Source organism: Rhinoderma darwinii, chromosome 2 (genome assembly GCF_050947455.1).
Source record: "Rhinoderma darwinii isolate aRhiDar2 chromosome 2, aRhiDar2.hap1, whole genome shotgun sequence".
Taxonomy (NCBI): domain Eukaryota; kingdom Metazoa; phylum Chordata; class Amphibia; order Anura; family Rhinodermatidae; genus Rhinoderma; species Rhinoderma darwinii.
The window spans coordinates 49,361,705-49,378,119 of NC_134688.1; the positions used below are offsets into that span (position 1 = coordinate 49,361,705).

The 16,415-nt window shown below is 43.0% G+C and overlaps 1 protein-coding gene across 6 annotated transcripts in view; it reads right to left on the reverse strand.

Moving 5' to 3' along the window:
* SGCG (sarcoglycan gamma) overlaps nt 1-16,415 on the reverse strand; it is a 279,818-nt gene that overhangs the window by 9,573 nt on the left and 253,830 nt on the right. For all 6 annotated transcript variants that reach the window (XM_075850001.1, XM_075850000.1, XM_075850004.1 and 3 more), the window contains exon 6: nt 11,714-11,786. In XM_075850001.1, the coding sequence (XP_075706116.1) occupies nt 11,714-11,786 (73 nt within the window). The remainder of the gene's footprint in view (nt 1-11,713; nt 11,787-16,415) is intronic.

Sequence of the window (16,415 nt, forward strand, 5' to 3'; positions counted from 1 at the left end):
TTCGGTTAACGACGGTATAGATAAGGACCTAGCGGCTATCTCCTACGTATCTTTTGATAGGGCAGTTGAATTAGTATGCCAGGCGGGCCAGGGTGCCCTCATGGCAAAATCTGACGTGGAGTCCGCGTTCAGATTGCTGCCTGTCCACCCTGATTGTTATCACTTACTCGGCTGCCAGTTGCAAGGGCAAGTGTTTTATGATATGTGCCTACCCATGGGATGCTCCATTTCCTGTTATTATTTCGAGGTTTTTACTTCTTTCCTAGAGTGGGTTTTGAGAGACGTTACGGGTTGTAAGTACACTACACACTACTTAGATGATTTTCTTTTCGTAGGCCCCGCCAGTTCGACACGTTGCCAATCTTTGCTTGATTCGTTTCGCAGTATATCGGCACGGTTCGGCGTCCCCCTTTCGGAGGAAAAGACTGAGGGACCTACTACGGTTTTGTCTTTCCTGGGAATCGAGATTGATTCGGTACAGATGGTGTTCCGTTTGCCGGCGGACAAGGTCGCAAAATTGAGGTCTCACCTGTCCACGGCCATTGCGGCCAAAAAAATTGCAGCTACGGCAGGTTCAGTCATTATTGGGTTTGTTGGTGTTTGCAAGTAGGATCATGCCCATGGGCCGTATTTTTTCGCGTCGTTTGTCGTTAGCCACGGTTGGGGCTCGGTCCCCTACACACCACGTGCGCATTACTGCAGGGCTGAGGAGTGACTTACAGGTGTGGGTCAATTTCATAGCTGATTATAACGGGTCGAACGTGCTGGCGTAGCCCCCCGGTATCCAGCCACGAGATTCAGTTGTTCACTGACGCCGCTGGTTGCGCTGGTTTTGGCGCCATTCTCGGTTCATCTTGGTGTGCTTCTCCCTGGCCTCCAGTGTGGCGTGATCGGGGCTGGTGCAGAAATTTGACGCTCCTTGAAATATTTCCTATCATAGTTGCAGTTGAGCTTTGGGGTGAGAGAATGGCTAATTCATCAGTGGTATTCTGGTCAGATAATGCTAGTGTTGTTCATGCTGTGAATCACTTAACCTCTTCTTCCCCCCCGGTGGTTGTGTTGCTAAGGCGGCTAGTTTTAAGATGCCTCCAACACAACATCAATTTCAGGTCCAGGCATATTCCAGGTATTTGTAATAAAGTTGCTGATGCTTTGTCGCGTTTTAATTGGCAGGCATTCCGTTCACTTTGCCCACAGGCGGACTTGGTGGGGGCCAGCTGCCCGGACTCGTTGTGGAAGATGATGGACTTCAGTTGACCCCCCCTTGTGAGAGCATCGCTCGCACCATCCACTTGGGCGGCATATGGTAAGGCATGGAACGAGTGGCTGGAGGTGGTGGGTGAGCGCCCCTTGGGGCCGGATGCGGCTAATCTTAGCTCTTACGTGTTGTCTTACTTGTCTAAATTATTATAGCAAGGGGTTTCGGATGCGATAGCGCAGCGGCGACTCTCAGGTTTGGCCTTCTTTTTTAAGTTGCGCGCGTGGCCGGATGTTACCAAGTCCTTTTTCATAACACAGGCGTTAAAGGGATGGAAGAAGTCCGCGGTCAGGCGCGAGTCGAGGCGCCCGGTCTCTTACCCAATTCTAATAAAACTGCTACAGGAGTTGCCGGTCGTCTGTTCTTCTCCCTTTGAAGTTAAGTTGCTCACTGCGGCGTTTGCATTGGCCTTTTTCGGTGCCCTACGCATTTCCGAATTGGTAGCCATGGCGGCCACCCGCCCGGGGGGCCTGCTTGCTGACGACGTGGTGTTGGCTAGTGCCGGCGTCCGTTTCCGCATACGGAGGTCTAAGACAGATACGTTTGGGAAGGGTTGTTGGATTTCTCTGCGGCCGGTACCTGGGCCGGCTTGCCCAGTACAAGCCATTACACAATACGCGCGGGCCAGGTTGCCCGGGGCCCAGTTCCTAGCCCATGCAGATGGCAAACCTCTTACCAAGTTCCAGTTCACGGCGGTGTTCAGGTCCGCCTTATCCAGGGCTGGGTTTCCCCCCAAGGAGTTTGGTACTCACTCATTCCGGATAGGTGCTGCTACTACGGCCAGCGAACTGGGTTTGCCCGATGGGGAGGTTCGGCGCATAGGGCGCTGGCGTTCTGAATGTTTCGCCCGGATTTGATTTTACATTAATATTATGTTTATTGCAGGTCCTCGTCCGGTTATTTGGATTATCGGCCATTCCTATGTCTTTTGGGCTGAACGACGGGCTTCTATACGGCCAGGAGGTCTTTCGTTGGGGATCCTGGGATCTGATGTGCACTGGAGAGGAGTTCGTGGGCTAAGATGGCTGGATGTCTTGCCGGAAGTGGTAGCGATTAGTAGGCAGCGGGCGGCTCCTACCGTGTTGGTGATACATGTTGGAGGGAACGACCTGTGTTCGGTGCGGTTGGGCGAGCTGATAGCGTTGATTCAGTCCGATTTGGAAAGGTTTACGTCGTTCTTCTCCCAGTTGGTTTTAGTATGATCTGAGGTGATTCCTCGGGCGGAATGGGCGGGAGCACGTGATCTTAACGCTATTGAAAGGGGGAGGCGCCTGTTGAACACCAGGGTCTCAAGGTATGTCAGAGCTGGTGGGGGGGGGGGGTGGTTATTCGGCATAGGCAGTTGGAAGGGGATAATAGGTGTTTACTGTTGCCGGATGGGGTGCACCTCACGGATATTGGGCTGGACATCTTTTTGTCCGGTCTCCAGGATGGCATGGAGGAGGCTTTGTTCAGGTTGACCGGGGGTCGTGGGGGAGGAGGGGTGCGCAGTTGAGAATGCGCATCCTCCTCGTGGCGGTATTTTGTCATAAAAGAAGTTACCTACATGCCCTGCCCTAGGCAGGCTGGCATACGGGTATGAAACGGTTAATAAGTTATGTGGAAATTGGATAATAAATAAATAATAAATAAAGCTGTGGCCGACCCTCGAGTCAACCCACGTTAAAAGGAAAATTGGTGTCGGTCTAATTATTGAAGGGTTATAGGTAAAACCCCCCCCCCCCCCTGGCCTTTGCAGGATGGTGGCATGTGCACAGTCCTGGAAGCCCTCAGGCGTATTAGCCGCTGGGCTCATGACTGTGCGGCACAGCGGGGGTTAAAGGGTTAACAGGCAGGCCAGGGCGGGTAGAGCAGGGAGCAGCGTGTGTAAGGAGGCATGATGGGGACATAGGGACCCGCCCCTATGGGCGTTCCGGAAGCGGGCTGCGGGCGGGGACCCTCCCTTCATGGCAAGGGTTCTTAAGTCAGCGGAGGGCGGCCATCTTCCTCTTCTGGCCGTTTGCTTGTCCCACCCTCCCTCCCTATGTTGGGTTGTGAGTGTCTCACGTGATCAAATGGTTATATAAAAAAAAAAAAAAAAGACAAAGAAAGTACTTAGGACAAGTTACCCGGTTAATTTCATGAGCGGTTTATGACGATTGGTGCTATTCTTGGAATTTTGTACGACGTGTGAGGGAGATGTTATGGTTATGGCTATGTGGTGGTGAAGATGGTGGAGTGTTGGGGAGATCCTATGTCACAGCAGGCAGTATTTTGTTATAAAAGAAGTGACCTACATGCCCTGCCCTAGGCAGGCTGGCATACGGGTATGAAAAGGTTAATAAGTTATGTGGAAATTGGATAATAAATAAATAATAAATAAGGCTGTGGCCGACCCTCGAGTCAACCCACGTTAAAAGGAAAATTGGTGTCGGTCTAATTATTGAAGGGTTATAGGTAAACCCCCCCCCCCCTGGCCTTTGCAGGATGGTGGCATGCGCACAGTCCTGCAGGTTAACCTACTGCATTGCGGCTTATTTACATGCCAGTATTACGGCTCTGTCCTATATTTTGTGCCAAGGATGGACCATATCCTGTCCTAGCAGTCAGGGAAGCCTTTTCCAAAGCTTGTGTTGGAAAAAGGCTTTTTTGACTTCCCAGGACGGCTTCCAGTCCCTGGAACTGAATATATGGCTCTTGCATGGAACCATGATATGACTGTGTGCGCAAAGCCTTCACTGAACTCACATTGAGGCTACAAAGAGTTAAATACTTCAATTTTTACATGTATATACTGCTACATTTTGCTCTGCTACTTGAAGACCACCCACATTTTTGTGTTTTGACCCCTATAAATGAATTCTCCTGTGTAAATGTTGTTTGTATTTGATCATTTCCACATATTTTTGTTTAACCCGGTCTCAGAGTTTAAGATCAACTTGACCTTCTTCAGTAGGAAAGACTCCACAAAGAACTGGCTTATAAAGAATCAAAGACATGTCATGTTCCATTCTCCTGCTGAAGAGAATAGACAGGTGAGGAGGTTCGGGTCTATCAATGAAAGCATTGTCATTCTTCAGCTGAAGAACATGAGAGGAACCAAAAGGTCACAACTAAAAAAGTAGAGCCGAGCGCTTTATTAAAAAGAACATTATTGGTACCTGAGATGCAGCCCTTAGGTAACCTCTCTAAACTGGAAATAAACCACAATTATCTTTATGTTGTTTTTTCTTCGAGAATCCTAAAACCTGCTTCCAATTTAGAAGGTGTGATGGTGATAATAATAGTAATAATAATAATGTTTAATTCCTGACAACTTTCAGTTCTTTTTTCTCCAAGGTGGAAGATAATTGAAAGTGACATCTCTTCTCTTAACACAGACTCAATTAGTGATCTTCGGAAATGAGACGTTTTACCTTACAAGACACAATAATAAGATCACAGCAATTGATTTATTCTGAGTTCTATAACACTCGCGGTGCAATAAAGCTTCTGATGTGACATATGAGCCGGCAAATAAAAGTGTCAAGTAAAATTCAGTAGCTGCGTAAAAGCTGTAAAATTAGCACAAAGAAATAAAAATAAGACAAACTCTGATGAAGACAGAAATCTACAATAAATAACCATTTACTCTACTGCTGCTGAATTCCTCTTCATGAATGTTGGCAGAGGTGGCAGGGACTTGGAGCAGCCTGAGAGGAAATTAACATGAGTTACACTATAGTAGCTAAATAGTAGGAACAAGTGGTGCTATGGATGTCAAAATGTGTCCAGCATAACGATTTCCATGTTAGATCAGTCAGGGTCCACCATCATATTAGAGCGAACAGGGTATAGAGGTTTCCTATTCTAGCGATTAATGGGGACCCCCATCAATCTAACATTTATCAATGATGCTATGGATAGGTGATAAATGTTTTTTGTGGAAAACCCCCTTTAAATTGTAATCACAATGTCATTATTTATTTCATTTATTACTGTTCCAGAAGCTGCCAACAGGCTTAAAAAAAAATGATCATACAAATGATGTATCTGACATTATCCCTGTGGTGGCGCTGCCAGGAAAAGGATTAGTTGGTACCAGATTAACCAACAGATAACATTCGGTGGATCCAGCAGTGGAACACTCTGATCAGCCTATCGTCGGGGTACCCTACAAACAAAAAGTGAATGTCCAAAAATGGAAACACCCTTTAAAGCAAAGGTTCACTACTTACATAATATAGTAACCAATATATACCCCTTTACAAGTGGGAATGTTTCTCCTAACGTGGGAGAGCGGTGCAAAAGTTAAAGTCCTTACAGTTACTCTCCTTGGCACCATGAACAGAATTTAGGCATTATTTTAGCGCTGTTGTGTTGACCTTCAGCACATCGCAACAGATTTCAGTCCTGTTGATGGTGCCAGGGCTCTGTCTCCACAAGAGATGTGGGGAATTTGATTTCCTTGCATCTGTTTTCCCCTATTACCCGAATCACAATAAAAAGAGATATTGGGCAATTGCTGTAAATATTAAGGTGAATAACATATTCAACACTACTACCTTAAAGAAGACCTCCAGTGGAAACACAACTTTCCATGTCTGCATTCGCCACGTATAGCACACTCTACACTTCTTTTATGTATGCTTTACTTATTTTTCATACTGCTGCCTTGTCTGTGCTTTAACCCCTTAGTGACCAGCCCATTTTAAGCCCTAATAACCAAGCAATTTTATTCGTTTTTCTATAGTCGCATTCAAAGAGCTATAACTTTTTTTTTTTTTTTGTCTACATAGCTGTTTGAGGACTTGTTTTTTGCGGGATTAGTTGTACTTTTTAATAGCACCATTTTTGGGTACATATAATTTTTTAATTAACTTTTATTAACTTTTTTTGGGGGGGATTATAAAAAAAAACTGAAATTCCACCATTGTTCTATGCGTTTTTAAATTGACGCCGTTCACTGTGCGGCGCAAATAACATGTTACCTTTATTCTGTGGGTCGGTACGATTACGGCGATACCACATATGTAGAGGTTTTTTATGTTTTACGACTTTTGCACAATAAAAACACTTTTGAACTTTTTTAAAATTATTTGTTTTTGCATCGTTGCTTTCCAAGAGCCGTAACTTTTTTATTTTTCCATCAATGTAGTGATTTTTTTTGTGCTTGTTTTTTGCGGGACGAGACGTAGTTTTGATTGGTACTGTTTTGGGGAACATGGAACTTGTTGATTCATTTTTATTATGACTTTTTGCGGGGCGATGGAAAAAAATGGCAATTTCGCCATTGTTTTTTGCGGTTTTTTTTACGGTGTTCACCTTGCGGTTTAAATTACATATTAACTTTATTAATGGAGTTATTACGGTCGCGGCAATACCATATATGTGTACTTTTATTTATTTTTTACACTTTTACTAAATAAAATCACTTTTTATGGAAAAAACAGTTTTTTTTACTGTAATTTTTATTATTAATCTTTATTTCACATTGATGACTTATTTTATTAGTCCCAATAGGCATATGTCCAGGGCAGACCTGGGGGCTTTCATCAAGCCTCCGGCTACCATGACACCCCATCGGAGACCTGCGATTGCATTTGCGGGCCGCCGATGGGTGACAGAGGGAGCTTACTCCCTCTGTAAACAAGTTAAATGCTGTGGTCGCTATTGACTGCGGCATTTAACAGGTTAAAAAGCTGCGATCGAAGTAAAGTTCGATCGCACGCGTTGGAGCTGGTGCTCAGCTGTCATCAGACAGCAGAGCCCCGGCTCCAACCTGCACGGGAGACCCGTGCAGGACTTAGACTAGGCTCACGTGAAAAGGCGTCAGCCTAGCCTAAGGCCCCTTAGTGACCAACGTGAAAAGGCGTATTGGTGGTCACTAAGGAGTTAAAAATAAAAAAAATAAAAGCCTCCATCTTGATTCTTTGATTTCTCCAGCTTTCTCTTCCTCTCTGCTTTGCTATCAATCCCATGATGCTTCAGCACAGCATCACTTGACCAGCATGCCGGGGGACACTGATTATCATTCTCTCTATTCTCCTAAATAAGCTGAGAAACCATAAGTATACAGAGAGGGAGGCTGCACTATATACTTCTACATTATACCTGTGTGACAGGAACCTGACTAAGTATCAGTGGTAGCGGATAATAGAAGTTTCTGTCCCCCCCTGTGCAATACTAATGTGGTACAGGAACTGCTGAAGCCTGTGATGGGTGACACATAGATCTCCATAGACTCTGGTAGAGAAAGTAGTCACCGAGCCTGGTTCACACTGCTGCTAAGCAACCATCCCAGTCTGATATATAGAGAGAGAAGCAGCAAGAAATATACTTGGTGAGAGACTGACACATGGAAGTCCATACACGTGGGAAAGTTTTTAGTTTTGGTCGTAGTGTCTCTTTAATGATTTATATTAACCATTACAGTTCTTTTCGACTGCATAAAAGCTAGTGTTCCTGAAACATCATCCCTGTAAGCATCTATTATTTCTTTGAGGTCACAGTCACTCAAATAGACGAGCAGAACTCCTCACAAAGAACAGGTAATAGCTGGGCCCCTTAAGCAGATATATGACTAGCAGAATTGATCAAGTATTAAAAACAAGGAGCACGCTGACCTTACTTTAATAAGCCGTGATTCATAAGATAATTAAAAAAAGACAAAAGCTTAAATAAAATAATTCAATTTGTCAAGGGGCAGATGTTGTCATACTTCTTAAATAATGTTAATTATCTTGTCAGATAACATTGCGGCAGAAACACAGCGTCTTTACCTTGAAAGAAACATGGACAATACTTGATTTATGGTCAGCACCGTCACAGACCACAACGTTCCCAACAAGGATATTCTCTGCAGCTTTTTCCTCCTTGAAGGGTGTCTGACTATTTTCAAGGTATATTGAACCTCATGCCAATGCACAGTAGAAGCAGCTACTTTTTACCAACAGCATGGCAGCAAGAGATACAATAATTACGAGAAAAAAAGACAATGGCCCACAATTATTAATCAGTTTATTTGAAGTAAACTGAGCTCCAAAAAGGCGCACACCATTTTTATGGTAAATTTTGCGAGTCTTCTCAGCACTCGCCAGTTTTAAAAAGTGCCGGGGAAAGTGGCCGTACTTTAATAGAAGTGGGCATTGCATACAACTTTTAGACCAAAATCGTATTTGTTGAAGGACCATGCAGGCAAAGATTTCATTTTCTGACTTTAGGACAATCTAAAATGCACCAAATTTATTAAGAAAACCTTTTAAAAAAATTTAGCACAATTCACTCTATATGAAACGCCAGCCTTAATAAATGTGGGCCATTGGGTATCACAACTGTCTCTCATGGAAATATATGCGCCTATTTCAGTTGGAAGGGTCAATTACTTTTGACTATGGGATGGTTCCTTACCAAGCGAATAGCACAACATTCAATTTTATTTTAGTTTAGGTTACAGCTTTATATAGAATAACATGACAACAACAATCACAGTCAGATGTCAGGCAACATTGGGATAACTGTTGGATTCCCCAGCTGACAGACATACAGCAACCAGCCCAACAGAAATCAAGGGGCGACACTCTCTGGCATACAATTCTAGCAGAGCCAGTATTCTTTGTGGCCACCATCGAACCTACTGAAGAACCTCACTCCTGTTCTTATCCATACCAACCCCTGTATGACATTACTATTACCACCTCATTCAGGCTAGTCACTTCTAAAGCTTAGTCTTCCATAACTTGTCTGTAACGTTCATCTAATTTAACAATCACAACATTATATCTGTGCCAGTTTCTGAAAATAAGCCCAGACGTCTGCCTTGTATGGTATTGCAGAAAAACTAGCTTCCGGGTAGCTCAAATTCTCTAATGTCTAACTTCACACAAGGCCAATAGTTAGGCCGGGTTCACACGTAGCGTAAATACTGCAGATTTTTCATAATACATTTAGCATAATACAATAGCGGCAAAGCGGATGGGATTTGAACAAATCCCATCCACACGCCGCGTAAATGCCGAGCGGACAAAAACGCTCAGAAATTGACCTGAGGTGCATTTTTTTAATCCACAGCATGTCTATTGTATTTGCGTAATCGCTGCTTTCGTTGGGGGTTTTCCCCATTGAATTCAATCAAGAGGTAAAACCCGGAACAAATAGCAGATGTTGCGATTTTTGTGGCGGAAAAGCTGCTGCAAAAATTGCAACTCAGAAAAAAACAAACAACTAATACTGTAATGGCAGGGGAGTAGGGAAACAGACAGTGAGCCCTAATCTACCCACCACTCAGTCCCTGCCTACTTGCAACGACCCTCCCTAGGCGACGGGGTACAACTGGGCGACGGTCCCTACGCTCGGTAGGTGCACGACAGACAAACAGACAAGGGGACACAAGCAAAGGGAAATGGGGCAGTTGCCCATGGCAACACTGTGAGCAACAAGAGAGGTGAATGAGCCGAGTCAAACCAGGAATGTACGAGGTACCAAACGCAGAGCAGGAGAATAGTCAGTAAGCCGGGGTCAGTATGAAGCAAGGTCAAATAGCTAGGAGCATAGAACCAGGTGCAGACTGATTACCCATGGGCGTATACACAGAAGTTGTGCCTGGCAGATACTTTACAAATACTCACAAGCTGCAGCGGTCACATGGGATGAAACGACATCCCAGGAGGCCGGACTGCAGGACGTCAGAAGGGCGCGTCGCCATGGTTATGGGTAAGTATGTAACTTTTTTTTTACGTACAGTTTTCCACAGTGGACACAATTTGATGTGGTTTTTTTGTCCGGAATTCCCTGCGGCGAGCAGGGCGGATACACAGCGTGATTTTACGCAGCATATCCGCTCGGTGTGAGCATACCCTTAGGGTGACTCACAAGGTGTAATCCTTGAACACTCAGAAGAGGACAACCTCTAGGAAGCACTACTTGCTAGCGGTTTGAAGAATGAAATAGAAACTTGACTAGTTGTTATGGGCAATACCTCCACTTTAACTTTGCAATCTCCACCATTGTCTTGTGTTTCTAAATGCCTCAATAGGTTTCAGGGAGTTGGGTGAAGGACCGTATAGGACCAAAAATACCAAGGACCACTGTAAATGTTCAAGACATAGCTTTACAGATTATTTCTATAGATGTATTTTTCATGTTCAAACAACAAAACACTACAATAAGTAGAAAGGGAGAAACACTAAATTTTCATGGCAGAAAAAGGCAAAGAGGATTGGTGGGGGTCTCAGTGCTCGGACCACACCAATCAAAGTTTGTTGAACATTTAGTTACACTTTAAAGAGGCTCTGTCACCAGATTTTGCAACCCCTATCTGCTATTGCAGCAGATCGGCGCTGCAATGTAGATTACAGTAACGTTTTTATTTTTAAGAAACTAGCATTTTTGGCCAAGTTATGACCATTTTTGTATTTATGCAAATGTGGCTTGCAAAAGTACAACTGGGCGTGTTGAAAAGTAAAAGTACAACTGGGCGTGTATTATGTGCGTACATCGGGGCGTGTTTACTACTTTTACTAGCTGGGCGTTCTGATGAGAAGTATCATCCACTTCTCTTCAGAACGCCCAGCTTCTGGCAGTGCAGACACAGCGTGTTCTCGAGAGATCACGCTGTGACGTCACTTCCCCAGGTCCTGCATCGTGTCGGACGAGCGAGGACACATCGGCACCAGAGGCTACAGATGATGTAGCTACTTACCTGCAAACGCTGATGCTGCAGAATCAACTGTAGCCTCTGGTGCCGATGTGGCCGACACGATGCAGGACCTGTGAGTGACGTCACAGATCTGCACTGCCAGAAGCTGGGCGTTCTGAAGAGAAGTGGATGATACTTCTCATCAGAACGCCCAGCTAGTAAAAGTAGTAAACACGCCCCGATGTACGCACATAATACACGCCCAGTTGTACTTTTACTTTTCAACACGCCCAGTTGTACTTTTGCAAGCCTCCTTTGCATAAATACAAAAATGGTCATAACTTGGCCAAAAATGCTCGTTTTTTAAAAATAAAAACGTTACTCTTATCTACATTGCAGCGCCTATCTGCTGCAATAGCAGATAGGGGTTGCAAAATCTGGTGACAGAGCCTCTTTAAATGAATTATAACTAAACCCTATCAAGGACATACAAAGTGAATTAAAAAATTATTTTGGAAAATATGAATATTATATTTTGAATCTGCTGATTCAAAATGTAATATTCATATTTTAATAAAATAAGGGAGTCTGTGGATTCATTTTTTAATTCACTTTGTATGTCCTTGCTAGGGTTTAGTTATAATTCCTTTAATGTATATGAATAAGATTGATAATTAATTCTCCTGTTAAATATAGGAATAATTTGCATTGTCTGAGTACAATCCTCGTGTTTGAATATAAATCTTAATGTAATACCCCGCCCTGCGTATATCTTTGAGACTTCATTTAATCCATTCTATTTTTTTTATATTAGAATCTCACAGAATAAATATAGAATTGTTTTACTTAAACATCAATACCTGAGTTGTTTAGAGGAGTCGGCTCTAACTAGAGGGGTTTCCACAGAATGTTCAAACAGAGCACCTTCCGGCCCTGCAACAACAAAAAAAGACAACATTATAATAACATTATATTCACCAATCACTTAACTACATTTTTGAAAGTCAATCAAAAATATTCTGTGTGGGTTATATAGACAATATATATAATGGCTGCTCGTCCTTATTCTTGCAAGTTGAATAAAAAAATTAAATAAATTTTTCGTTCATGTTTTTCCAACTAAAATCAAAAGATGAGTTGGATTGATTGTAATCCACTAAACTGTACTGCTATTTTGTACCTTTGTATACGTTACCTTATATTTGAAAACTCAAAAAACAAACAAACTATTGAAACAGTAAGGCTTCGTTCACATCTGCGTTTCCCACTCTGAAACCAATTTCTTATAAAACTGCGGACATAGGAGGGTCTCTGACTATTTTCATGGATCAGTAGCTGTCAACTTAGACATTTATGGCATATCCATATGATATGCCATAAATGTCTGATATATACAGGTCTCAGCTCTGGAACCCACGCACCGTATCAAGAACGTCACCTGACGCCCGTTTCACCGGGTGTGGTGGTCGCAAGCTGCTGATTCCAGGCAGGGACTAGTGGAGAGATGGCTGCGCTCTCTTTATTCGGTTCAATGGAAGTTACAGAATCTGCCGAGCAAACGCTGCTTTCCCCTTTACTGTAGTTCTTGCCTGGAATCGGCAGCCTGTGGCAGGTGAAATGGGGCTCGGGTGACTCCGTTCTCGATATAGGTTGCCTGTCTCAGAGCTGGGACCCGCATCTATCACATATTTATTGCATATCCTGCGAATGTTCCCTAAATTTCTAGGATGGGAATACCATTTTACCTATAGCTCCTGGGTCCCAATGCAGAACTTAGAACAGCCCCCCGCACCATATACCATTTATAATTCTAGTATCTTCTTATGGGTCAGTGGTGCCTTTGGGCCCCTCAGGCACGAGGGTCTGGGTGCGACTGTTACCACTGCACGTTATCAAATTTGAAACACTGAGAAAAAGGAGTCATACACTATAAGTATAAAAAAATGGAAAATGTTATTAGATTCGTATAAAAACTACTGAGGATCTAAAAACGAAGTCTGTATCTGGACCACATTCATGGTAACAATAACACCACATTGGTTACAGAGTACTTATATTCTCAATACAGAGTACATATTATTGAGGGATCGGCATTGCCACAGCAAAGGATACATACATATTATCCCCAGGAAACATGTTCCCTGTCCAAAAAAGACCACCATTGAAAATTCATAGAGGTGGATAGTCAGTATATAACACAGGTATAATCATGGAACAAACGGAGATATAACCCAGAGAGAGTTTAATAAACAGGTAAGTAACCCAAGGGCCTAATGTATACAAAAATGTCCAATGTAAAAGTTATTTTGGAAAGTAAAGATAAATTGTCAATGCCTCACCCATGAACATGAGGTGTAGTTGTGATACCCAGGAAAATTGATATTTATTTACTGTCATTGTACTGTTGCTTTAGTATGAATTCACTTCCCTATATGACTCAGCAGAAACATAAATGGGCTGTTTCACCTTTAATATGTATTCTCCAGAGAGAGGGGAGGGAGGTAGCTAGCTGGGACACAGAAAGGAACGTCACCCAGTGCAGCAGCGTGCAGCAGTGTGGAGCAGAGGAGTGCAGAAGTGAGGAGAAGTGTGCAGCAGCGTGCAGCAGAGGAGAGCAGACAAGTCAGTGTCTGTAGTTGGATTCAGTGAGATGCTGCAGCAGACATGTGGATCTGAGAGGAATTCTGTGAGAGTCTGGAGCAGCAGCCATGTGGAAGTGAAAGGAGTGCAGGTCAGTGTATGTTGCATGTGGTACAGAAGACAGACAAGGAGCTTGTACACTACTGAGAGTGCCTAGAGCAAAGCAAGGAGCTTGCACACAGCCTAGAATCCCCAAGGAAGACCATTCCTCTGTGATAGTGCAACTGGATTGGGACAGTCAGCAGCACACCTTCCAGCACAGTATAGAGAAAAGGAGCAGAACTCAGAGCACACTTGGAGGAATTACCGACAGAGTCAGGGAGGTGAAGCACGTACCACCATTTGCAATACCCTGTTTTATGTTTATTCTACTTAAAGACATTGCCTCTGTAACAGGAGTAACCACCAAGCATATTGTGCCCAGTAAAACTACTGTGAATGTTTATTGAACCCTGTCTCTTGGAACATCCTTATTTCGGGGTGCACCACATAACATCCCAGGGGACAGAGAACAGTGTATCCCACAAGCACCACTTATTTCACTGGTTCTGCGGCCCGAGGAGCGGGAGAAAGTGCGCCACCATGACCAAAGGGAGCGAAAACCAACTTCAGCTCAGAGAGCCCCGCCCACCGCAACTCGGCGACCGCGTTACCAGAAATACAGCAATTTTCCTGGGTATCACATAGTCACATGACCCAGACAATGAGGTAGCGCTCCGATGCACATTTCGCCAGTACAGCTTTTTCAAGGGTTATATAGTTATGCCCCTGTCCAAATGCTAACATTAATGAGGATGAGCTACCTATGTGCAATCCACTGTACACGGCTAATCACAAGGCTTGTGATTGTCGCATGTTTCAGCTGTGAAGAAAGTTGCTAAGAATCTCATGCCCTTCCGTTTACAAATTCAGTGATAAAGTTTTAGAAAGATATTCTGATGTTCTTTCTCGGAAACCCGAGCCATCAATTAAGTCATTTAATTGGGCCACAGGAGGTTTGGCATTTTGGATAATTATTTTTCATTCCAAGTTTGGGTTCTACGGTTTTATTTTTGTCTAGATGTAAAAGCTGTGGTGATTACATGGCATTTAGAGCCCCTCAGATCCCATAGGATGAAAACTTGGAGATGAATCCTGAATGTTTCTCAAATATTTCTGCTGATATTCTGACTCTGAAAGATTGTGATATATGTACAGCATAACTAACAAGTGATAATGGATTCACAGCAAACCTAATGTCAAAATGTAGGGTTGACTTTTTGAAGACATAAAAAATTATAACGATCCGGTAACAGAAAACACAAAGAAATATTTTGTCTTTAGAAGCTCTGGTTTATGATACCAGCTAGTAGGAACCTGTATTTTTTTTTTATCTACCATTGACAGCTATTTAGGTCTAATGGAGATGCTTCTTCTGTCACCCGCCCCCCAGAGGTTACTCTTCCTCTCTCTGCCAGTCATTCACAGAGAGGTATCCCTCACATCACTTTTAGGGTATGTTCACATGATTAACAAATTACGTCTGAAAATACGGAGCCGTTTTCAAGGGAAAACAGCCCCTGATTTTCAGACATTTTTTGAGCAACTCACATTTTTCACTGTGTTTTTCGCTGCGTTTTGGCAGCGTTTTTTACGGCCGTTTTTGGAGCTGTTTTCATTGGAGCCTATGAGACAACGGCTCCAAAAACGTCCCAAGAAGTGTACTGCACTTCTTTTGATGAGGCTGTAATTTTACACGCCGTCTTTTGACAGCGACGCGTAAAATGACAGGTCGTCGGCACAGTACAACATAAAGCCTATTGAAAGTAATGGGCAGATGTTTGCCGACGTATTGGAGCCGTTTTTTCAGACATAATTCGAGGCGTAAAACGCCTCCATTACGTCTGAAAGTAGGTCGTGTGAACCCAGCCTGACTGTGCAAAGAGGTGCTTTTTATATGCCTGTTCAGTGTAAACCATAGATTAATGATGACAGTGAGAGAGGAAGTAGCTAGCTTCTCCTCCTCTTACTTGCGTTTCAATAGACATCAATATATCCAGAACATAGTACAAAAAAAATTAAAAAAAATTTCCAATACAGGAAAGATAGTTTAATAAATAACATTTATATTGTACTACACACATACAATTATTGTGCTAATATTAGATACTTGTGGCAAACTCTGTAGAGGAAGTACACGTGTATTATGGTAATATGCACCAAATAAAATTTCTAGTGTAAATTAAAAATATAAAAAATATTAACAGCGTAATTTAATATGGCAGTAAATACTGGAAAAGATTAATGTTATTTTGTTTTCAGGTATCACATATTAGATATTTTCCTATTTAATATGTCTTGGTATAATCTCTACACTAGTTAAATCCCTGTTTTATTCAAATTTACACTGCAGTTTTATGAAAACTTCTGTGTAATGTACACAACTTTATGGCTAAAACTATGTGGACGCCTGACCTACACATCTATATGAGCTTGTTTGACATTTTATTTCAAAACCATGGGTGGTAATATGGAGTTGGATCCCTTTTTATGACTATAATTGCCTCCACTTTTCTGGAAAAGCTTTTCACAAGATTTTGGAGTGTGTCTGTGGGAATTTGAGTCAATTAAAGAAGCACTCCAGGTTTTTGTTTTTTTCCCCCCTCCATTTGTATATTAGTGTTTCAGTGGGGTGCTGTGTACAGAAATACTTAGCAATCCATGCATTACGTCCTTTTCGGTACCAGTGCCGCCCACGTGATCTTCATTCTGACCTGGTTTGGAATCACTTCTTTTGAGAAAATCGAAACTCAGGCTCTCAATGCATTCCTATGGGAGCCAGAACGAGGCTCCATAGGAATGCATTGAGAGCCTAAGTTTTCTCAAAAGCAGTGATTCCAGACCAGGTCAGAATGAAGATCACGTGGGCGGCACTGGTACCGA